We start from the raw sequence: 26,049 nt of genomic DNA, 5'->3' as shown, positions 1-26,049 counted from the left end.
TTGTAGATGAAAGCATATAATTTAAAAATAGAATTATTTTGAAAAATCCATAAAATAGTCCCCAGAGATTAAAAAAATTGCTCTTCTAGTTTGGCTTTGCAAACTGTGAAAAAGCACAAGTTTCTCTTCGTGTTTCAGGGAAAGCAAATAAATTCGAGGTGGTATGAGGACTTAAAAATAGCTGTAAAATGATTCAGTAAGTTTCCACCCACTCAGTATCTTTGCGTACGAACCACATGAAAGGGCTAGTTTTATCCCTAGAAATGTATAAGCAGTGCCAAAGTGAAAGAAATCTTATAAATATAATTGCCTGTTTGTAGGATTGTCATTTTGAGGTGGTGAAGGTTAACTGCACTTTAGTTGGGGGACAACATTTACTGTAGGAAATGTTGCCATCTACTGTATGGAGAAACGCTAGCCAATACTTTGAAGATGGGTACTGAGTGTCTGAAAAGGATTTGTGTCTTATATTCCTCAAGGTCAAATGGTTTTTCTTGAAGTATATTTAAATAAACATCTCTGCCTTATTTTTGCATCATGCTGAAAATCATTAACTCCATTTGAAAAGAATGTGCATCGTCACAGCAAATAATTGAAAGAAGCTCATTGCATGAAGATAAAATGAAGGTTAAAAAAAAGGTTTTGTACTTTTATGTGAGACTGCAGTAGACTATACCTCTATACCTGGTTGCTGTTCTCATTTAATGAGTGAGCCATGGTTTCAGTAGGTCTTATCATATTAGCAATTTCAACTCACACGTATCTTAAACACACAAGGCAAAACACCTGAAAATGTAATCTGGCTCTCAATATAATGTCCCTGTCTGAGATTCCAAATTAGAAAGTAGTTTGATTTTGAAATATATGCACGCCCCCACCCCCCGATATAGTACACAATATCACAAGCACTTAGACTTATATACCACATCACAGTGCTTTACAGCCCTCTCTTAAGCGGTTTTACAGAGTCAGCATACTGCCCCCACAGGTCCTCATTTTATAACCTTGGAAGAATGGAAGGCTGAGCCAACCTTGAGCCAGCAAGTATTTACAAACCATCCATTCTTTCCTATGTTGACTTGTCAATGATTCTGAGTATTAAACTTTACATCAAAATTCTGTTTTATAATTGTTCCATTATATAAGTAGATTTCAGGAGGGATGGTTTATACCAGGAATCATGACCTTTAGCCCATTCCAAGATGTTGTTAAACAAGTCCATAAAAAAGAGCTATTTTGGTTCCTGCAGTGTTTAACTTGCCTCGCTGTCTTTTCTACAAGTCAAACAACACCAAAGGCTCTGCTAGTTCACACACTGAATTCACCTACCCTCAGGAAACTGGTAACTTGTGTGATAAGTTTATGCATTCTTCCTTTTTTTTTTTTAATTATAGGGAAATGTATAGCATATACAACTAGGCTATTCTTTATGTCAGTGATAAATCTTGCATGCAAGCCATGCATCAAAATGATAAATAGTCAACAAATACAGTAAAAAAAATTACAGTTTTCAAAGGTTGAACAAATAGAAGATTGCCAAGGATTCTCATTTTTGGAATGTTATTTGGATTAAGTTTGGCTCTGGCCATTTCTCACAGTGGCTGGGAGCACAGTGCTGACAGAAATAAAAAAAACAAACGGAGAAAATGTGGCAGTTCCATTTTTAACTTTTTTCAGTTCTGCTGTGCTATGCACTTAGTGTTTGGTAGCAGCTGTTGGGAATCTGTCAGCCAGATTTAGGTTTAGCTGAGTCACTGATATAATGCTAGTGCTTTTCTTCTTTATCTCAAAGCATTTTTAGCTCAACCTCAAAAGCACAATTCTCAATTTTAAGAATGCTCACAGTAAAGTTTGGGAAATAAAATTATTAGTTAGGACAGAATCCATGGCAATAATTTTAAAAAGTATTTGAACTTACTTTTTTTTGACATCTCAACAGGTCAATTACATTTCAAATGTGTCCATGGAAAAGTTTTTTTTTTAAAAAAAAAACAACCCAGGGTCCTGAGAACAGTAATTTAAAAAAACCAAAACCAAACCCCGAATGTGACCTCTAAATATCTGTAGTTCAAAAATTCTTGGTGACATTCCTTTCTAATACACATTGTTAGTAGTGCTGCTGCTATCCAAGCAACAGCTACCTTGAGAGTAGCAGCAGAGAAGGAAGCTCTGGAGCAGTGGTGTTAGTATGTTGTTCCTCTATGATGGAGTACCATGAGGCAAGGAGCAGGAATGAGGAGACAAATTTTTTTTGTGTCCAACCACACTTAGCCAATAAAGAAACTCTATTCTATTCTATTCTATTCTATTCTATTCTATTCTATTCTATTCTATTCTATTATGTCCTAACGTGGCTGACTAGTGGTTTTCACTCTGCTTGCCAATAATATTGATCATTATATTGTGTCAGTCTAATCTGCCCATATACAAGATTAGTGATAGTAGGTTTTAAAATGATTATCTGAATTTAAATTTGCTAGTTTGTTTAGGGTCAGATGTGATTTATAGTTATTTTTTTGTTGAGAAAAACCAAATTGGTTGGGGTGTTTGAGTTTTTCTTTTATTTTTGAAGCAAACATGTTCCATGTGCTTCTGGCAGCATGGAAATATTTTTACTGTATAACATATTTTAGAATGACATTGTACTACACTATAATGCTATAGAGCAAGACAGCAATATTTCTGTAATCAATGGTAAAAACCTCATCCCCAAAATTTAGACAGGAAAAAGGGACGGAAAAACCTAAATATGACCTGTCAATAAATCTAACTTCATTCTTACTAGCCTTTCTCCTACTATAGAACAATTAGGAGTAAAAAAAATTCAATGATCTTCTAGAAGGCAGAATTATTTTATAAGCCCAAAGGCTACACTTCTGTTACCCATTTCAATACAAAAAGCTCTATTGGATTTGTTTGTTACTTTTTTGTAACCATGTACTGGAGTGCAGTGTAATTTATTGTTTGGAAGTTTTTACTACCAATATAGTCTGATTTAGAAAGTCCTGAAGCAGAATTGTGCAAAATAGTGCAGAATGACTCAGCAGGAACAAAGTAGAGGTATTTGCATCAACAGTTCAGATTGTTCAGGCAAGATAACAATCCAAATACTGCAATTTAAATTATGTTAAAATAAAACTATTTTAGACTTTAAAATATAATAGTTGGGGTAGTGCGTGATTTACAGATAAGCTGAAAGATGGTAATTTTATCAGCATTGAAAACACCTCCCTTCAGCAGTTCTTGAAGACTGCTGACAAAGTTTCTGTTTTGTCCTGAATAGAATGTACTGACCTTAACCTCATCATTTTACAGTATTTTGATTTCCTGCTGGCTAAAATCAGGTATGACTCTAATTCCCAATTAGTTGAAGGTTTGTTTTGTTGTTCCATCTTTTATAACTGATCTTTCTTGCTACTGGTACCATGTTTCCCTGAAAATAAGATCCGGCCTTATACTATTTTTGCCTCCAAAAGAGACATTAGGTCTTATTTTCGGGGGATGTATTATATTTTTGTGACAGCTGCTTCGCAGTCCCGTCCAGCAGGAGGCTGCTTGGCTACCAGCCCAATTCTTCTGCTGCCACCACAATGAGGCGAGGTAGATGGGGGAGGAAGTGGAGCTGCCCCATGTGCCCTGCATCTGCTTACTTCAGCCCCCCCCCCCCAGCCAGGTCATTCCTTCGCATGGCGACCTTCTCTTTCACTCCCCTCCTGAGCTGGACTACCATGTTATGGAGGCGGCAGGGGAGGCTTGCACTGCACAGTCACAGCGCAAGCCAAGGGAGAGTTGGTGGAGAAGGAGGCAGTGGCTGCTGCCAGGCAGGTGATCTGTGGGGTGAAGTGCGAAGAAAGCCCCTCCAGCAGTGCAAGCAGCAGTGGAGCTTTTCGCCGTCACTCCCCCTCTGTAATGGCAGAGGGGGACCAGGCCTACCCTGCCCATCCTCCATAGCATGGCAGTCCATCTCGTGAGGGGAGTGAAAGGAAAGGTCGCAGCATGAAGGTCGCAGCCTGGCTTGGGGGGGGGGGCTGAAGGAATGGCCTGGCTAGGGGGTGCATGGGGCAGCTCCACCCCCACCTACCTTGCCTCATTGTGGCAGCAGTGGCATGATACACGCTCTCTTGCCCTATTGCGGCAGAGAGATGGAGTGGGCGGGGTCCTAACTAGGGCTTATTTTGGGGGTAGGGCTTATATTAGGTCCACCTCCAAAAATCAGGGTAGGTATTATTTTTGGAGTAGGTCTTATTTTCAGGGAAACATGGTAGTTATGTACCTTTCTAGATGCAAGTATATGAACTAGAAAATGTGCTCCTTGTTCTTGTTTGCCTCTTTCCAAATACATTACTAAAAATAATGCACCTTTTATGAAGCAGACTGTATGCATGAAAACAACACCTCATGTTTCACATTCAACCTTAATCAAAATATTTGTCACTTAATCATCCAATACTGGTAATAATAATAATCATAGTTCTTGGTTATCCTTAGAAATTGGTGTCTCTTTTTAATGATTGTGACTCTGTGGTCTAAAATGGCATAGGATCTGGCCTGACAAGGTCAGAGAAAGATGTCAGAGAAAAAACAATGGGATCAGAATTGTTTCTCTTGATATCAGAAACTGCAGTATTGGGGTTGAAAATGAGTTGTGATGAGAGGGACTGAAGAGCTGCCATCATATACTGTACCAACACAGAAAATAGATTACTTCTTCCCAGATTTGAATTGCTTTATTTTCATTGGATACACTTAGGAAATAATTCATAAAAAACAACAAATAACAAGAAGAGAAAGAAAACTTTCTATATTTGTTTGTCTTGCTGACATCAACTTGGCATAAATCTGACTTTCTAGAAATTTCCAGTCTTGGAGCACTACGAGGACAAGATTTCATTTTTCTACCCTCCATTATAAGGTCACACCTATTTGCCTTTAGTTTAATGGCAAATATTGTAATATTGAAATGATCCATCCCTCAGAGGTGAGAAGGATGGATTTAAAGTTGGTTCAAAGCTCACATACTTCATAAATTCACTAGATGGTATTTTACAATCTTAATCTCCTGGCCTTGGTGTGTTATCTATAATATGGGACAATATACTGGTTTTTGTTTCAGGATTCTGCAGAACTACTGAGGTGTAAATTATAAGAGAACTTAATGCTTTCTTACTCAAGCAAAAATGCTATATAAATAATATTTCAAGTGGTCCGTTTTATGTATTTGTTGTTGATTTTATGCTGCAACCTATTCTAAAGTCTAATGGAAAACATCATTACAATTATAATTTGGAACTGTGATTTAATTTCCTGTTGAAAATTACAACAAAACAAATCAAGGACAAAAATGAACAAAAATCTACAGTCTTCTACAGTCTGAATCTGATAGTACATAATAAAATAGTAGTCCAATATCATCATGATCTGTATTTATGGTTAGCATCTGTGAAATGAGCAGAGCTAGGAAAGAATAGGCTATTGGTTAACACAGAAGTGATTTAAACCAAATTTCCCCGGAGACAGCCTTTCTTCCACAGAGATGGCAAAAAAGCTTACAGTACTCAGTGAGATCATGGAGTTTTTAAAAAATAAACAAGCTAGCAAACTCTGCTACAGATGTTTATAAAATTCTCAGAATATCCCCATTCTATGTATTACACAGAGTCAATGTTTTTTTTGCAGTTCATTTTACAAATAACAAATTATTTTAAAAATATTCCGTTGTGGAAACTTATTAGCAAGAATCACATATATTTCATATAATCTCTGCGCGCACACACACACATGCACACACACACAGAGAAAGAGAGAGAGAGAGAGAGAGAGAGAGAGAGAGTAATGCAGCAATAAGAATGACACTATTTGACACAGCAGAGGATATCATACGTAAACAATATCCATGAAACCATTATTTCCTTATCAAATTAAGAACTTGTTATTTACTTACATCTGGAGCAGATTAAAATGTAGATTTGTATGAGAATCACTCAATCTTCTTTGTGGTTAGATTCTTCATTTAGAGATAGCTAAACTTAAACTGTATGGTCAAAAGGGAATACCCCATTCCTATTCATTCCCAAATGAAATATGGATCAGGAAAATGTCTCTGTTTTTTTCCTATTATCTAGCATGGATAGATATGGCCCCTACAATGACCAAGGCAAGTTTGTTTTTTTTAAGGAAAGATACAACATTTACAAGAAATGTAAACTGGGAAACAAAACAGAGGTTTTAAAATTACACAATCTTTTTATTAAGTCAGCTTCTTGAAATAGTTGAGATTGTATCTGTGACAGTCTCAAAAGCCATTCTTAGTAAACTGTAGTTTGTGTTCTGCCTTTTTTATCCTTGATATTTCAGATAACACTGCTTAATATACTAACATACCTACAGCTCTCAGTAGGGGCAAAATAGAAGTGGGTGTAGTGGAAAATACTATTTCCAAAGTAAAACGAGAAAAAGAAGAAACATATCTATATAATTTATAATTGTAAACATGAAGAAAAGCTTAATAGCTTCTCTTCCTCTTCCTCTTACACTTAAGATATTATTTCAGCCAAAGGCCTAAAGGTAATTTAAAAAGCAAAACAGAACATTTGGAGCTGAGCATGATACTTCCCCTATTTCTCAATTGCACAACAGAGGTGGAGCTCCACAAAGAATTTTGAATTAGAGGTGGGACAAATTAAAGAGAAGTTGCCTTGTACAGTAAAAACAATTGCACTACCTTAATAAAAACCAAAATACTGCTGCAAGATCTAGAATTATTTGTCCATGCAAATCAAATATCCAGTGTAACATTCTAATCTGAAAAACATGTCTTCCCAGTGTCCCCCCTTTCCAAAAGCAGTCATCACTAGAACTAAAAGAACTGAAATGGCAGTCTTCACGCTCTCACCTGAGGCACATGAAGAGAATCAGAATATTTACTGCACAGACCACAGAGTAGAAATAATTCATTCTGACTTTTACACAAGTGTTTGCATTGGTCATCATCTGCACACAGATAAATACGTTTTTAGTCTGGAGTTGCCTTTTTTTTCAGCAAAGGGAGCCATTCAACCAAAGGAATCACTTTCCATAAGTGAATCTCTGCAATATTAAATAGATCACTGGTGTCACGGACTATGCAAATGGTCAGAAAGATTAATGAGATGTAGACACACTGAACTACATTATCAATGTATTTCTGTGACAAAAGCATTTCAAATATTGCATTCATAAACAGCACTGGAATTCTAGACTGTGTTGCACTGAAATTAACAATAGCAATTAAAGAAAATGAAAGAATAACAAAACACATATATTACTATTAGGTATAAATATTGTTTGGATAATTAAGCTCCATCTATAGAACATTGAGGGTTTAAAAAAAAAGAATTTAGGCTACAATCCTATATTCATGTATTTCTCTGGGAGTAGATTATATCACATCTAAGCTTGCACTTTGGATAATTATACATAGGGTTTGTTCCGATTGCAAATCAAAGCAGTCATAAGTATATGTGATGGAAAGAATGTTTTAAAAACTTCAAGACACATTTAGAATTCCTACCTTTTAACCTGGGGTTTGTATTCATGTAAAACATGGCAGCAAAGATTTAGAAAAAACCATTCAGGTCAGTAGTACTGGTTTTACAAAAAGATACTATATGTTTGCTACTCATTTTCACACAAGGTCATCAACAGAAAAATGTGTAATCATAAGAAGGAATGAGCTATGCATAATAAGGATAATAATAGGAAATAGACACCTTAAAGTGCTCTAGGACTTTGGAATTCTAACAAAAAAGCAACTGCCACATGACATCCCAATCTTAACAATTGTTGATAAGAAAGATAAATATGTCTGAATAGTGACCTGCAAATAGAAGTAGAATGACTATGGCAAAAGAAAGCAAAGACAGTACCAATAATAATAGGAGACTTGAACACAATTCCAAAACATCTGAAACATCATTTGAATACCATCAGCACTGACAAAAAAATCATAGTCATCAATTACAAGCTTTACTTGGAACAGCTTATATCCTCCAATGATACCTTTAATCCTACCAGATAACATCTGCCTATCCCAGGTTCTTGGAAAGCAATCAATGGATGGACAAAAATGCCAAATTCAGTCTAAACATCTGGCTGACTGTGTGACCAACCTTAATAATAACAACTGTGGCAAATTAGAGTTTCCATTTATACTGATAGTTACCATTTTGAATGATTGTTGGTTTGAGGGAAGAAGGAACTGATAGTTACCATTTTGAATGATTGTTGGTTTGAGGGAAGAAGGAACTACCTAATATAGGCATTTCATATTTCAAGCTTTACTGCAGGAATCTTGATGATATATAAGCAGCAAATGTGCACTCTATTTCAGGGGTCTTCAAACTTGGCCCTTTTATGACTTGTGGACTTCAACTCCCAGAATTCCTCAGCCAGGCATGCTGGCTGAGGAATTCTGGGAGATGAAGTCCACAAGTCATAAACGGGCCAAGTGTGAAGACCCTGCTGTATTTGAACTGATTCTGAATGACTTCAACCAAGAGCAGCAACTTTAGCACAATCAGTAAATGGGAAAAATGCATGTATAACTACGCTGAAAGTCTAAAGTTACTGATAATACCTCACACTGATTTGTCAAGATTCCGCTCACACCGTTGTTGGGAATGTTGGGAGAATTTCTTGGACTCTTTGATGGTATGCTTCAGTATGTGACCAGTGAGGTGGTCAACAAGCTGGGTAGGACCCCTGGGGTCATACTATCAAAGTACCTTATCAGGATCCTGTTGGTACAAACAGAACTTCAACTAAAAAGAGACTTAAGCTTCTAAAATGTAAGGGAGGGACAACATAAACAGTTCTTTCTTTTTAAATGCTAGTTTCAGCTTCTTGCCCAAACAGAGGCACACTGTCTGTGCTACCTCCATTTATAGAATATTCAACTTTCCTTCTTTCCATTCTTTCAGATGACAACTTATAGCAACTTTATATTCTCCCTAAATTTGATTTGATTAAAAATTTCCATTTGTTGCTGAACCTTACATTAGCTGGAAAATGAACAGCATTTTTTTCATGATGTAAAGAAATTATTTTCTTCTCTTTCACGAAAGCAGATGTTCAAGGCAACATGGTATTTACATTTCACCAGCATTATTACCATATTTCAACATTTCTATTGCACCTTTCATCTCCAAAGAGCTGAAAACATATGATAGGTATACAAACAGATCACATAATCCAACATTAAAATGAGTCTGTGACAGCTGCTTAATGACATTTTAGCATTCTGCAGTGATAAACACTTTGGAATATAGAGCTGAATTCTCTTTAAAATATCATGTACAATTGCTTTTGTTTGGCTAATTCTCAACTTCTTCACTGTAGGCCAAATATCTGAAACATATGACATACCACTGCCAAATTATTATATTTTTCAGATAGAACTGTGAACAAAATTAAAGCAAACATTTATGATATATACATATCAGCTATATATCAGCTATATATCATATAGATATAAATAAGATATATATTAAAAATAACACAAAAGACATACCCATGACTCCTGGGAGGATACATAGTAGAATACAAAAGTAAAGAACACCAGGAGAAAAAAGAGACTCTAAAAAATATTTAATGGTTGAAACCAACAAGACAATGCATGGCTAAAACCTATAAAATTGTTCCTTAGAAATCTACAAGAATTAAAAACCTAGCTTTCGTTGGCAAACTGCCAACTTCCTCAGGGCTGTAGTTCATACAGGGCGGGAGAAGCCCCCTTATAACTGGCCATTACTCTGCATCCGGCACCAAGCCCTAGTCATTGGGTGTGGCCGGTCAATGAGGATTTTAATCTCCTTGCTACAGATGGTTCGGCTCCTGCTCCTACTTTCAGTCCCAGAGTCAGTCCTCCCTTCATGAGCACACTCCTCCACCGGAGATGCTTTTTCCCGCAGGAGTGACCCTGCAACTACTCCTGAATTGGAGAACGGTGGAGGATATAACTGGCTTATGGGATGGAAACACCCTTTATCCCAGGTTGCACAAGTAGGGGGAGGGTGCAGCCGTTCGTTTTGTGCTCCAGGACGACCCATGGAGCCATAAACACCCGTGCCAGTCCCCATGAGGCGTGCATCATGCTTACAAGTAATGGCCAGCTATAAGCAGAGTAATGGCCAGCTATAAGGGAGCTTCTCCCGCCCTGTATGAACTACAGCCCTGAGGAAGTTGGCAGTTTGCCAACGAAAGCTAGGTTTTTAATTCTTGTAGATTTCTATCTGAAAAATATAATAATTTGGTAGTGGTATGTCATATGTTTATATATTTATATATTCAGGTATATCTGAAGCACCACCCTAAGACAGGAATGCTCAATGACATATGTTACTAAAGGAAAAGTCTCACTTCAGTAAAGCTTTGGTGATGTCAACACCACCTCCATGGGCTTCAGCTGGCAACAACACAGTAATAGTTGCTGCTATCCTCTTTGGGAATGCTTTTAAACTTCCCAGCTAAGAGTAAGATTCCTGGGATTCTCCCTTCCTAATAATAATCAGGCTCATTGGAGCTTAGTTGACAAACTCAGATATGGTCAGCCAGGTGCTGTCACCTACTGAAATGACATTATACAATGGATTCGAGAGACCAATGCGAAAACAGACTATTTTTTTTAGAGGAAATTCTCATTAAGTTTTAATCTAGAGGCAATAAGATAGAGCTTTCCGAGATTTTGCAGTTCTAACTAACTGTTCTGTGGGAATAGGGAAACCTTTTAATCTTCTGTGTTTTATGAAGGCATTTCAGAATGGTATGCAGAGGCAACTGAAGAAAGTTTGAGAGGAGGAACAGTGGAAACCATGAATATTATATTGAATAAGCTGGAGAGCTTTCATCTCAGAGGCTCCTTTTGAAACAAGGGCCAAACAATCCTGGATTGCAATCTTATGCACATTTCTCTCTGACTAATACAGAGATATAGTAGAAACCTATATTCAGACATATAACCCGTAAGAAATGTCCCTTTTCAAGGATTTTGTTTGTCTGACTATGCATACAGTATCATGATATACAAGGGATATTTTATTTGCAGTTTTAGCAGTTTGAGTGTAGATGTGGTAGCTTTTTATACAAATATTTAATTGCAAAACTATTCCATTTCCTTGCATTTGACAAATGATTAAATTGGAGAGTTGGTAATGGAGGTTAAGGTTAGCATTATTTTCCTATTTTCCCCAGATTTATTTTTAAGGAAGCGTTTTTCATTTGGTTTTGACACCGTGCTAGTTCAAAAGCAGAGTTAGCATATTTAAATGAGACTTAGCTCCTTCATTCTTTGTCTCACTTAAAAGATAAAAAAACTGTAGTTTTTTTTATCTTGGATAGGTAGCATAGAAGAGCTTGCATGCTTGGGAGAATGGGTTTAATGAATCACAATATGTGTGTCTTTATTTATAGTATAGACAAATTTTCCATATTCCCAAGAAGAGAAAGCTGCAAGTAAACAATGGAAATATTTCAAATGAACCCCTAGATGGCAGGATGGGACTATCCACAGTACACGCCCATAAGTTTTAAATTGTTATCTCTGAAACCCTACAGTGCTTGTAGCATATGTTTGAAGCACAGACAATGTATTTCAAAAATAATATTTTTGGAATAAATAGATGAGATGATGGATTAGTCACAACTAATTAGAATATTGCATCTAGTTATTTTAGTCATGGCACCATGAGATCTGTGTAGCATTTGGAATTTATTCTGGCTGCTGATGGCTTGTTTACTTTGCCACAAATTGTCCGTCCATGCTCTGAGTTGACTTTCGTCGTATCTGTTCTATCAATGAGATCATATTCTTTGTAAAACAAGCCACATTTCTGTGATTTTTAGCAATTTATGCTGTATAACCCCTATTATTGCTCTGAACAGACAGGTATAAAGTTTAATTCCTGTAGTTGCTGGATATCTATTCTCTTGGCATTGAAACCTGTTAAGCTTCATCAATAATACTGAGGTCCTGGCTTTGGTTTGTGTTCTCACATCATAGTAGCAAATTCTATTCTGTAGTTTTGTGAATTCTCTGAAATAGCAAATAAAATTGTCACTTCTTTTTTAGTTTGTTGTCAGAAGAAATATCTGATACTAAAATCTATTCCTCCTTACTTCATTGTTCATTAAAATGTTGATTTGTTAACATACTATTTTTATGTATTCTTGATCGGAACACCAATTTCAGAAAATGGAAAAACCTGTAATTACAGAGGTCTTTTTAAAAAAAACAAATTAATAAAAACGTTCTCTACTTACCTACAGTCTAATAATATGCTGTGTTATCAGTAAAACTTTTGTGTTTTGTCAGAGTTTAAACCAAAGCTCTTACCTTTGTCCTGCTATGCAATTCTCTGTGTAATAGCACTATTTTTTTTCTAGTTAGCGGAATTTCCAGTTTCAAAGAAATCAAGTAAAGTCACAAATAATTGTCACAAGTAACCTTGAGTTAAGTCTCGATCTGGTCTGAAAAATTATCTGTGTTTTTAATAGGTCATATGGGTACATTATATCCAAACATAGCTGTTTATATATTGTGATATAAGCAAACAGAACTACACATATTTTCAGTAGACTTCCTATTAGTTTTAATAAATATATTTAATAAATATAAATATATACTAGAAACTACATTATCCCAATAATGTCTTTCTATAGCTGATGTAGCTTGAAGGTCACATCGAAAGTGTATCCAAAGAAGATATTTTTAAATCAGATTCGTACTATGAATTATTATTATTCACATACAACAACATAAAATTCACAACTGCCAGTTATTTAGTCAATATTGGCCTTCACATGCATTGAGTCCTTCCTAAAAACCTAGGTTGTCACAATGTATCAGAATAGTATATGTAAGGATGTAAGCAGTGAGGCCTTTTATAATTGAGAGTTGGAAATTTTGTCAATTTACAGATTTTATAAGTTCATTCCAAGATTTTTGGTATAGCACCCAGATTGCTGTAACCACTAGTGCCACCATGGTTGGTTTATGCCATAAACTTCCAGTTTTGATTTTTACATCTTGACATGTGATTTTTTTCAATTCTTTGTTTTCTATTCTACTGTCCTCTGGTAAGTCTGTTGTATTATGCCACAAGACTTTATCAGGTTGTATTTGGAAATTCCACAAAATTTTAACCTGCTCATTTTTTACTACTTTTTCAATCAATCTTTCATTACTGATTATTATATTATATTATATTATATTATATTATATTATATTATATTATATTATATTATATTATATTATATTATATTATATTATATTATATTATATTATATTATATTATATTATATTATATTATATTATATTATATTATTATATTATATTATATTATATTATATTATATTATATTATTATATTATATTATTATTATATTATATTATATTATATTATATTATATTATATTATATTATTATATTATATTATATTATATTATATTTATTATATTATATTAATAATATAATAATAATATAATATAATATAATAATATAATAATATAATATAATATAATATAATATAATATAATATAATATAATATAATATAATATAATATAATATAATATAATATAATATAATATAATAATATAATAATATAATATAATATAATATAATAATATAATATAATATAATATAATATAATATAATAATTATTATTTCAAAGCACTTTGTCCCAGCATTCAATTTACAAGCCAGGCATAATTGTACTGTGAATGTCAGAAAGCTATTTTAAAATATACGAGTTAATACTCTATCTTCTGCCATTACAAAGTTCATCATCTGAGTTGTTTAACATTGGAAGTACCACAGACATTGCATTATCTTACTAGGAATCTTGTCTTAAACACTTTTTTCTACATTAGAGACAACAAGAAAGTATTACATCCATAAGTTTAAGAAAATTTCTTTGTGTTTATCTTCGTCAATTAATCGACCTAAGACTCTATCATCCTTAAAACGGTTTCGACTTTACACGACAGAAGATGTGATTGTCTTTCTCAACGAAGTCCCGACGTCGTTCGAAACTGACAGAATCATGATAAAATCACTTTGTCTTCATATACCAATAGTAACACTGCAGGGGAATAAAGATAGTTGGCCAACAGGGGCTCTGCATTCTTAGTTAGTATTGGCAGCTTTTCTAATTACTCTATTCCAACCACTCAATTATTTGTTGTATCTTCCTAATGTATCACCAGCTTTATTTTATTCATGCACATTTTAATTAAGAAATCAAAGTCTAATTTAAAAATGGTAGGCAATATTTTTTTAATCAGATTCTATTTATTGTAACACTCAGTGAAATGTGCCAGTCAATTGCTTATTGTCAACTAACTGAATTCCAAAAGAGTTACACATAAGGTACAGTATAACATGATAAGCGGCAGCAGCTACAGTATCAGAGTTCACACTTCAAAATTAATATCACACTTTTTATTGTTAAAACTTTTGACCAATCACATCATTATGGTAGATCCACCACTGTTTTAGTGTACACAACCACCCACCCTCACTTATGAGACTATGCTGCAAAGTGTAACAACATACTTGCTAATCAATCCAAATCAGTGCCAGTCAAAGCCCTCCTTGTCTCACGACAGCACATGCAAAAGCTGAAGGCCTTTGTGAATATCTTGATGTATGTATTATTATTATGCCATGACATGGACTGTATATGAAAGAACATTTAAGAATTCCAAATAATACATCCCTGATATTCATCTAATGGCCCATTACTGGACTACATCTTAGTAGTCCAGTTAAAGATCTTATCAGGCAATGTCTGAACCAGACATTTGATTTCACCCTGAGGTCTGATGTAATCACAGGGCACATCTAATTAAAGAAGCATGAAAATGCTCAGAAAAATCTGTATAATGCAGAATTCCTAAAGAGAACCCGAATTAGAGAAGCACAGTTTCTTTCCTTCAGGGGAGCTAAGAAAAAAAAACCCTACCACCTGAACATTTCTCGTATTTTTTCTGGACTTACGGTTAAGAAGCAGGCTGGCATTGGTTGTGCCTAATTTGTTGGCAGCGACACATGTATAGTTGCCAAAATGCTCTTCTGTCACATTGTTGAAATTTAAAAATGATCTTGAACTGTAGCTATTTATAGTAATTCCTTGTTGCCCATTGATCAATCTAGAATGGAGGAGAAAAGGAAAAGTACTCTGTTAGAATTAACATGCAAATATATTTGCATTTTTGACTTAATCTATACATGAATGAAATATATTAACTTATACCAAAGTAGGATAGTAAAAATGGGAATAAACACAAACTATGAAAACCATTAATGCCATATTTACAAAAAAATGCTAGTGCCATATTTTTCTAATGAACCGTAATTTAGCAAAGGACTATCATCTATGCAGATAACACTAGACCACAGAACACATTTCCTTCCTTAAGCACACGTTTCTTAAATTTAAGGAAGTCTAAATTCAGAATTGGTTTGTTGATTCAGGAAAAAAATGGACAAGACGCCCAATAAATGTATACATGAAATGATACAATGCGGGCAAATAGTGAAAGAAAACCATGATTCATTTTAGAATGAAGCTTTATTTCTTTTCATTTTCAATTGTGAAGGAGCAGGGCAAGCTATAATTGAATGCTAGGGATAAACAGCAAGAACTAATTACTCACAGTCCAGGAGAATCAGGGCACAGTAAGATAAAGATTAGCAAATGACTTAAAAAGCAGGCCATAAGACTAGGACAGTGTTTCTCAAACATAGCAACTTTAAGATATATGGACTTCAACTTCCAGAATTCGGCAGCCAGCAGATTGAACTTCATTTAATGTTACCAAGATTGAGAAACTCTGGGCTGGGAGTTATTAGCACTTTCCAGAATCTTTTGCATTCCTTGTCTTGGATACTACCAAAGTAGCTGGAAAGACAAAAATATTTAATGTGGATTTCAAGCAAGGCAGAGTAATAACATTGTATTTTGTTACTGAATTTATTTTTTGAGGAAGCAAATGAAAATTATTGAGTTGATTTATCCAGATGATATATTGATGGCTTGGAAATTAAGCCCTATTTAAATGAAGTCTATTATGTACATTATGTCTACCCTGTATAGTCAGCTGAAGACCTATACTGGGATCTCTCTGCATGATCAAAACTTTTCTAAGGTATAAAAAAAAATATCTGTCAAGCACAGATCTTGAACTTCACTTAAGTACTTTATGTCGGCTTTGTGAATCAGTCTCTATCCTTTACTCCAGGGGTCTTCAAACTTGGCCCTTTTGTGACTTGTGGACTTCAACTCCCAGAATTCCTCAGCCAGGTTGAGGCTGAGGAATTCTGGGAGTTGAAATACACAAGTCATAAAAGTGCGAAGTTGAAGACCCCTGCTCTACTCCAACTGTTGGAAATGTCTGTTATTTGGTTTAATTCAGATATGAGAAAATTGGAGATCTCCAAATGTTATTTTACAACAATTCCCAGCAACTTTAGCAGGCATATTTAGATGCTGTAGTTAGGATTTGGCAATATTTGGAGATTAATGACTTTAGATGTATCAGTTGATATATGTGATATCAGCTGAAACCCTTGTCCTCTTTGGAAGACACCTATCCTTATAGACCACAGGTGTCAAACTTGATCGTGTCATGTGACATATTGTGATGTATTGCAATGCTTTTTGCCTTTGTGGAGCCAGGATGGGCATGATGCATCCAGCCCATGGGCTGCCGGTTTGACATCCCTATTGTAGACCCTGTCATATCCTTCACTTACTTCTCCTGTTTGATTCATGTACATATTAAAATTACTTTTCATTCTGACTCCAAAACAATGCTGAATTTCTAAAGAAACCTAAATATACTACTCATAGATAACAAATTATGCACCAACTTGCTTAAGTTTCATTGCATATCATAATCACCTTTTGCACATATTAACTGTTCTTTGATTCTACAAAATTCTCTGATTTCAAACTAAATGTATAGCATATAAAAATGTATAGTAAATAAAAATTACTTATAAAAGCAAGATAGCACACAGGAACATTTTAATTATAGAACAGATATAACACATGGATTAGGTTATGGAAGCATCATTAGAACTCTTAGGTTTGAGTATATATATATATATATTGTTTTGCATAATAATACATGATAAATATTATGACTTTAGCTAACCTTATTGATATTTACTAAATGAAGGACCCAGATTAGAATTTTCTCTTGTATAAAATGTCATCATTGCAAAAGAAGCCAGAACATAGATTACCCATAAAATGGTCACTTTTTACCTCTTTACTCAACTATGAAGTAAAAGTACAATTCAGTTACTTTATTTAAAATAATGAGGACTGAAAAAGCTATCATATCAGTGGGTAAGCATAAAGCATCAGATTTTCTTTAATGTCTGTGCTCCCTCTCTCAAATTCTCTTCAATTTTAATTTTCTTCAACGTTCTTGCTGACTAAACCATCAAACAATTGTTTGAATTAGGCACAGAAAACAGCCACAAAATTTAACAGCAAATTTAGATTGAACTTAAATGACAAGTTTAGTGTAACATAATGCAACATAAATTATGCTTATGTACTTGTGTGGGACATTCCCCCCCCCCCTTTTTTTCCTTTGGAAAAAGTCTCTCTAAATAAAAATGGCTCATTTTCCAGCTATAATAGAATGCTCATGGTTTTTTTTTTCTCTTTTCTTTTATCTTGCAATTTGGGTTAAGTGCAAAATTTGGCTCCCATGGATGAAAATACTTTTTTTCTCTGATTTTTGATCCAGTGACAGACTCCATTGGAGAGATGAGTAAGGAGTAAATTCTGCAGGCATCTCCTTTCTTTCTTAAAATGTATTACAGAAGTTGAGAAATTGCTAGAACAATGGGGTAAGAGTTAAATTGGGCAAAAATTATCCACTGCTACCTATTGATAGCTGCATTCTTTCAGAGTGGATTTTATTCAATGGAACTTACTGTTGGTGGAAAGAAAAAATAGATTTTATTCAGTTAAATCACACATTTTTACTGATACACTTTTATGTGAACTAACTTAGAACATGCCTCCTAATCTCTCCAAATAGGGCTGGGAAATTTGATTTTTTTTCTGTCCTTTTTTTGAAGTCAAACTGGACATCTTTTCTTCAATGGTAGAGGCTGATCTTATAACAATTATGATTTTCTGGCATAAATAATACCACAAACATACTGAGCCAAGATACCAAGATTGATTATTTTTTTCTTCAACCCTTTTATGAACTGGGCATTTGTAACCTGATTCAGATTTTGGAAAAATATAGTTAAATGTGAAAATACTTAGCTATGCTTGGTTACTCCAAGAATTGTTTATATTTCATCCTGAAAGCAGAATTCATACTTATATAAATAAGTTACCATTTAATTTTGATATATGGAGACAGCACATCATAAATCTAGGAGAGAAGTACTTTTTTGCATTCAGCAAAATATATATACCGGTATCTATCATTATTAATGTATAGCTGCATATTGATGACTTAATATTGTACATTACATTAATGTTCTATTTTTTATTTAATCACCACACAGTTCTGCATATAAAATGTATTTTAGTTTAACCATCCAGAGCAGAATATTACACATAAGAAATAGATACTGTAGTCTTTTTCAAAATCCTGAGAATGAATTGTTGGTTTATCACGCAAAGTTGAATATTTCTCCTTTAATTTTTTTTTCTGTACATGCCTGTACTATCATGCTATGTGTAATAAGGCTTATTTACATGCAGGCAGCTATACGATGAAACTTAAAATTTAAATATTTCTGTCACAAGTTTTTAATTATTAGTTCCTGTTTACCAAATACAAATATCCTCTGAAAAAAGAATGTGAACTGCATCATGTTTTTATTTCTAAAGTGTTAAATTTATGTAGACAGTGAATAAATTAGAAAGATACTAAGGAAAACGTCCCTTTTGTTATAGATTTCTGGGGCCAGTTAACAAGAACAAACAGAAATAGCTACAATTATTTAATTATAATTTTAATAGGGCAAACTTTCTTAGGTCAAGTGCCTTCCAGTTTTTGACTGATATAATCCTAGCAGTTGTAATTCCAATAATTCTGAAAAGCACCAATATGGGAAAGGCTGATATAAATAATTCAGGTTAATCCATCCAGTGCTTCATAACTATCTTTGGTGAATGTAGAAACAGATTTAATTTATATATTTATATGCTACCTTTGATATTTTTATAAAAAACTAAAGGTGGTGAACATAACTAATATTTCTTTCTTCTCCTATTTTCTCCACAACAACGAGCCTGTGAAGTGAGTTGAGCTGAGAGAAAGTGATGGGCCCAAAGTTATCCAGGCAGCTTTCATGTCTAAGGCAGGACTAAAAGTCATGGTCTCCTGGGGTTTTTTATCCTGGTGTATAACTACTAGACAAACAGTAGAAAGAGGTTTGTTAAATGTTTCTCCTTAATGTTCTACTTGTCAGAATATTTGATTTAAGGAAATAACAAGTGCTAATTTTACCTGCTACCTGCTGTTCAGAATTATATATACTACTTTATTCCGCTCATTCTGTACCACAGCTTTTGGATCACTGTGAATCTACAATGAATGTTGAAATGTGTCCTATAAAAATAGAAAACATTCATTTTCATGTTAAATAAAGAATTTCCAAACTCACTTCTCCCTGTAAAGTTCAAAAAGCCCTATACGTGTCCTTTCCTGACTCTGCCCTTTGTCCACATATGGTCTGTATCTCTCTTGATACACCTTTATTTCTTCTTTTTTCCCCAGTCCCTACATTGGTTGGTTAGAAGTTCAAACAGGTGCAGACCTCCAAAGCTGTATGTATAAGAACACCCAGCTATTTATATTAAAATTCATCCTCCTGTACGCATTGTCCTAAGTATACAATCAAAGTCAATTCAATTTTTCTTGTATTAAATAATCTCTCTTGCTTGGGAGGACTTGTCCCCATTTAGTTCCTACACTTGGGAATTTGACTCTTGCTTGAAATACATTTGGAATATTATTCCCCACTGAAAAGCAGAGATGGTCAAACTGATTTTTTTTTTATCCAAAGATGAGAATCTAGTTAATCTTGCTTTTATTTTGAAATTGCTTCCAGATTTTGTGCTTGCAATGAAAAAGAAAATAAAATTTTGATTTTGTTTTTTTATTAGATAGGTTATTGGTATAAAAATGGTTTGTGTATACTGTTGTGCAAAAGCAAAAAGCTGTGATTGTAATGTTATCTTCTACTGTGCTAAAGAGAGTCAAAAGTTGGTGCCTTTTTCTGTTCTCTTCTTTTCTCATACTATCTTTTTTCTTTTTCCTTTCCCTTTTTCTAGTTTTCTATTACTTTTTAAATTTTTCTTTGTATTTTATATTTTGACAAACCAATACAAATTATTAAAATTGAAATACATTTGGAATATGATCTTTTAGCATTTAGAAAGCTTGAAAGTCCTCTCCTTCCCATTATTAGCTATAAAATTATATTATGGTCATGTTTGTATTAGGAAAGGTTTCATAAGGAAATGTTTTCTATGGATTACCATATTGCTTTAATGCTAATTGTAGTTATACATTATTTTGAGAGTTATATCATACATTATTGAGAGCCACTTTGGTGTACTGGTTAATGTGTTGGCCTAGAAAGCAGGAGATGTGAGTTCTAGTCCTGCCTTAGCTAGGAAAGCTGGCTGGGTGACCTTGGCTGGTCATTCTTTCTCAATCCAATCTACCCCACAGTGCTGCTCTTGTGGGAAAAAATAGGAGGAAGAAGGAGAATTATTTATAAAAAATAAGACATGATAAAAATTTAATATAAATAAAAAAATAAATATTATTCTTTTGTACCTGGGCTGTGCTTAGTTACAGGTACACACTGAATCAAATTACAACTATTGCTATTGCTACTACAGGTTTTCAATTCACATCAGCTCCAAGTGAAAAAAAAAGTGTTTTATGTATACAGCATCTATGATTAATTATTACTAGCAGAGTTTTCCCCAATTTAGAATGTCCATAGGTGACTGGACTATAATTCCCATAACTAAAATAAATTAAAATAACCTTTCCCCCCTGGATTTTGGTACCTCTACTGAACACTCTTTTCACTATATTTAGATCATAGAAGTGAACTTCATGTAACTGAATCCCACCTTGGATTGACCACTTTCTTTGACAACACATACGTTAAGAAAAGTCATAAAGATTCCCCCCGCCTTATTAAAATGCAAAGTATCCAAACTTACTTTCTTTCTCCTTTGTACCATTCAAAAGATGGGGAAGGAACACCCGCACTTTCACATCTTATGAATCCAGTGCCTCCAAGAGTGACGCCACTGGATTTTATTTCTTGAATTGTTGGGGCAACTGCAAGGAAGCACAAATATGTTTTTGAGACATTAAGCACTTGTTAGAAGGCCATGTCAAACATGTTGCTCAGCAGTAAGTTTATTCCCTGGCTCAAAGTGGGCATCTGGGTAGCATATGCATTTAATAATAATAATGAAAACAGTTTTGAAAATAATATAGGAATGCAACCTGATTTATTTATGTCGGGCTTCTTGGAATCTTAGAATGAAATTTGTTAATCTGTTCCACCTATTACAACTGCAGAAGAGGGGAGATTAGATCTAAAGTTGCTCACTGAGTTTATTACAAAAGGGAGGTCAAAAATCCAAAATATGATTCTTCCCTATGATGATGCTACTGTTTAAGACAGGGATATTCAAACTTGGCCCTTTTATGACTTGTGGACTTCAGTTCCAGAATTCCTCAGCCAGTGTGCCTGGCTGAGGAATTCTAGGAGTTGAAGTCCACAAGTCATAAAAGGGCCAAGTTTGAAGACCCCTGGTTTAAGATAAAGGCATTCAAACTCAGAAACCTGTAGAGCAAGATAAAAGTATTTTATTGGGTCCATCAATAGCAAAATGTGAAACAGTCAAACATACTTCTGCCAATATGTTTGCTTTGTTTCTAAAATCCTGGTTACAATAAAGATGCAAGGCTACCGAAGTGGCATCATTTCCTGCGGGGCCAGCATAACCCTAGTTTGCTTGTCTTTGCTTTCCTTCTCCAATATTCAACATTGTTTTAACTAAAGATGTGCAACACCTCCTCTCCCTAAATTATTTCTAGAGGAACATATTAACAAGCTCTACCAAAATAGACTTTACAATAGCGTACACAAGAGATCTGAATAAAGTCTGTTAGTGTCAAAACCCTCTTAAAAATATTATTTGGGCAATGTGCATAGAAAAGAATGCATGATTTTTAAATGTTGAATATGAAAAAAAAAATTAAACGTATATATTTTTATATAAACATATTGGGGCAACTTGCATTAATACATTTGGATCAGGAAAACATACAGTATGTTAAAGAAAAGCAGGCATTGGGCTCTTATTCTATGTTAGAAAGAAAGACATTTGGGTAATTGTAGAAAAAGGTATGCCAGAGATCTATGTTTAAAACTTTGGATGAATTTGTAAAGTTATATGCAGAAATATTGCATGTGAAAGAAAACTGCAAATGTAATTAGGGTACAAACTTATTAATTTTAATAGTACAACTGACCATATTTATAAACAATGTATTTATTCAAACTCTCCTTTTTCTACTTTTTTTGCTCCTCTGCTAGCCACCAGAGATACTTTTGTTGATTTCAATGGATCTTTCCATTCCCACATAGTTATACACAGTGTTTTATATATACAGTACAGTTAAAATTCCTGTAAAATTGTTTGGATCTCTTCTTAAAGCATACTCTTTATACTGTTATGTTTAAAATATATCTGCACCAGAAAATGAGGAATCAGACCTTTAAATATGCTGGTAGTTAATGATTTAAATTCTACTAAATCCAAGGTGCAATTATAATCCTTCTAATGTTCTTGGCAAATTTCCTGTGAGGCCATTATAAATGTTCTAATTGATACTAATATTTTTCTGAAACAAACACACTAAGCAATACTACATTATTCCAATCTTTTTTTTTCAAATCAGCCAATCACACTCTTTTCAATTTAATTTTTTATTATTTTGAAACACCTAAACAATAACAATGCTCAGTAATAACTTATGTCAAGTAAAACATTTTTATGTGGGCAATATTAATAAGACTATGCAAATCATTAAAAGGGAGTGCACATAAACCATCTCTTCTCAAATTATTAAGGCAGTTGTGCCTTTTTTCCATGACTTCCTTGGAGGCATATTTGTGCATGTGTTTGGATGTGTGCGTGTGTATATATACACAGACACACAAACATATACATACAAACATGTTCCTATTGTATACTTGTACACACAGACGTGTCTCTCTCTCTCTCTCTCTCTCTCTCTCTCTCTCTCTCTCTGTGTGTGTGTGTGTGTGTTTGTGTCTCTCTGTGTGAGTGAGAGAGAGAGAGAGAGAGAGAGAGAGAGAGAGAGAGAGAGAGAGAGAGAGAGAGAGAGAGAGAGAGAGAGAGAGAGAGAGAGAGAAAAGGAAAGTTTAAACAGGAGAGGAACCCCCCAAAACAACCAAACTAAAGGATAACTAGAGAAAAATATAGAAGAAATACAACAAAAATAAACAGAAAAAAATTAATGTGGCCTAACAGAAGATGCATTTGAGATACCTCTCTCATACAACTAATTTATTTTTCTTTTAATGGCTATTTATAAGACCTTACATGGTGCTTTTGAAGCTTTTGAAGAGGGATTTGTGTGGTGTGTGTGTGTGAATACGATCAGTGTCATTGTGCCATCAGTAAAAGAATTGGGCCCCATTTTATTTGGGAGAAAATCTGGAACTCTTGCAATAAACAATCCATAGCAGTAGCTGCCAGCAAAGTCTAGTTATTATTTGCTTTTCCTTAAAACAATCACATTAAAATTTAAGCATCTGCAAAGCAGCTGGGAGATTACAAATCTCCTCCTAAATGCATGAGGTGACTGCGGCTTCTTCTCCAGCTTTGTTTAACCTTTAAAAAGTCCAGCAGGGATTTTTGCAAAGAAACATTTTCCCTTCTCTAGCATTTCTTGAAATGATAATATGACCACCTGACAGGATTCACTCACAGAGCAGGATATATTTATTAGCACCTGGAGTTATTCCTTGCATGTGGCATCATTTTGCTTGCACAACTCAGTTTTGCTTACTGAGAACTCAAGGCACTTGGTGGCATCTTCATGAGTCTCATAATTAGTTCACCAGTCTTGTGATCAATTCAAACGATGTCCTGCAAAGCCTTAATACTTATTCAGCAGTTGTAGAATTACCACAAGCATGACATGGGCTGGCCTAGAAAACTTTCCTGAGAGATGCAAACAGTAGCTAAAATGCTTTTGTGTATTCCAAATTTGATCTTTCAACTTTTTAATGAGCTTGAGGACCTTTTCATGTTCTTGGCTTTTGAGGTTTTCTCTAGATTATTACAACAAATGTGCATGATTTTTTTACCTGAGAAAATCTGACAATTACTTGGCATGGCTCAATCTCATTCCATTTTCCAGAATACAGTATTTTACAAAAGGATTAAATGTCTTCACTTGAACATAAATTGTGGCTTTCATGTTCCAACTCAAAATGTGACAAAATAGGAGACTTCCGGTTTTGAGCCACAGAGCGCGGCGGAGGGATTGCAGAGCTCCACACACCACGGCTGGTTTCACCCTGCCAGGGGACCCTAAATGGGTCTAAAGTTGCCCCAGAAAGGTGACAAAGAAGGAGGGCCCTCCTGTGGATCATGATCCGTTTGATCCGGGGGAAGCCCTCCAACCCAACAAGAGAAAGTCTAGCTGTATACTAGTGACTAGCCCAAGCTACCAGCAGCCGAAGTACAAAAGCACTAACTAGAACAACCAGGAACAGCATGTTTTGAAGTGGTGAGAATATCGATCTTCTCTCTTCTATTTTGTAACTGATTTCCTGGAAAAGATCCCCAAGAAGCAAAAAATCCTCCGAAAGTGAGAAGGGGGGGACTACACCTCCACCCTTCCATAGACGGAAGTGGCAACTTAATTTTTATGGAGGACAGAAATATAGTGAAATGAACTTAATAATACTACAGTCTGAATAAATTTGAAAATCACGAAGACTATTAAGATTTTACATCTGAAAGAGTATTATGAAATTGCAAGAAAATAACTTTTTGCTTTAAAAGTTGGAAAATGAATGGCTACTGACATCTAGTGGAGGATTAGAGCATAGAACAACAGCTGCATTGACTCAGAAATTGGCAAGATGCCCAGAAATAAAGAACAACTTGTTCCTTTGAACTTCAGTGGCTTCTTGCCAAATAGAGAACAGCTGGGAACAGAGGAAAGCAAACACATTGGGCTACCTACTATAGAGTGAGAACTATATTTGTTTTAAAAACTGCTGACCTTCTGGAATTATAAATACTTACTGAGCTGTGATTTCTAAGTTCAAGAATTGTTTGCAGAGAAAGAAAAACCTTGACTTTTGGCTAATCTTCTAGGGAAGGATTTATTGGAAAGCTCCTAGGTGGTTAAACATCCTGGACTCTAAATCTGACTGGCTGATAATTGCAAGACCCCTGAATAGAAGAACTATTATAAAATACCGCTTTTAATGGTGCTTTCATAATTGGAAACATATTGGATTATAAAAACCATATACAAAGACAAGAACTATATAAGATTTGGTTGTTTGGACTTTAAGATTGGCTGGTTTAACAAGACTAATTACAGAGACTATGGTACCAGTGAAAGACTATCTGGAGAGGGGAAACAAAATGGATGTTACATACCTATCAAAAAGTGGCAGGAAACCACACCTAATATCTCCTTCTGAAGGCCCTAGCCTGGAACATCAAAGATCTGCAGGAGCAATACTTCAAGAAAAGACAAATATTTTCCCGGAGGAAATGTATGGAATGCTGCGACAGATTCAAATGACAATGGTTCCAAATCATGATGAGATTAAAAATAACTTTGACAACATAAGTAAACACATCTTTAACTTAAACTTACATTTAAAAAACTCTCAGAAAATGATGACAAAGAACGAACAAACAAACCGGATAA

General features: G+C 34.6%; 1 protein-coding gene across 1 annotated transcript in view; it reads right to left on the bottom strand.

Annotated features, from left to right (window-relative positions):
• NEGR1 (neuronal growth regulator 1) overlaps positions 1-26,049 on the bottom strand; it is a gene marked incomplete at its 5' end in the record, with an annotated part of 240,001 nt that overhangs the window by 72,956 nt on the left and 140,996 nt on the right. Inside the window, 2 exons of the mRNA XM_029285541.1 lie at positions 15,032-15,183; positions 21,267-21,387. Of these exons, the coding sequence (XP_029141374.1) occupies positions 15,032-15,183; positions 21,267-21,387 (273 nt within the window). The remainder of the gene's footprint in view (positions 1-15,031; positions 15,184-21,266; positions 21,388-26,049) is intronic.

The sequence above is a fragment of the Protobothrops mucrosquamatus genome, unplaced genomic scaffold (assembly GCF_001527695.2).
Source record: "Protobothrops mucrosquamatus isolate PMUCROS unplaced genomic scaffold, P.Mucros_1.0 scaffold1837, whole genome shotgun sequence".
Classification (NCBI taxonomy): domain Eukaryota; kingdom Metazoa; phylum Chordata; class Lepidosauria; order Squamata; family Viperidae; genus Protobothrops; species Protobothrops mucrosquamatus.
This window is presented reverse-complemented; position numbering and strand designations above follow the sequence as displayed.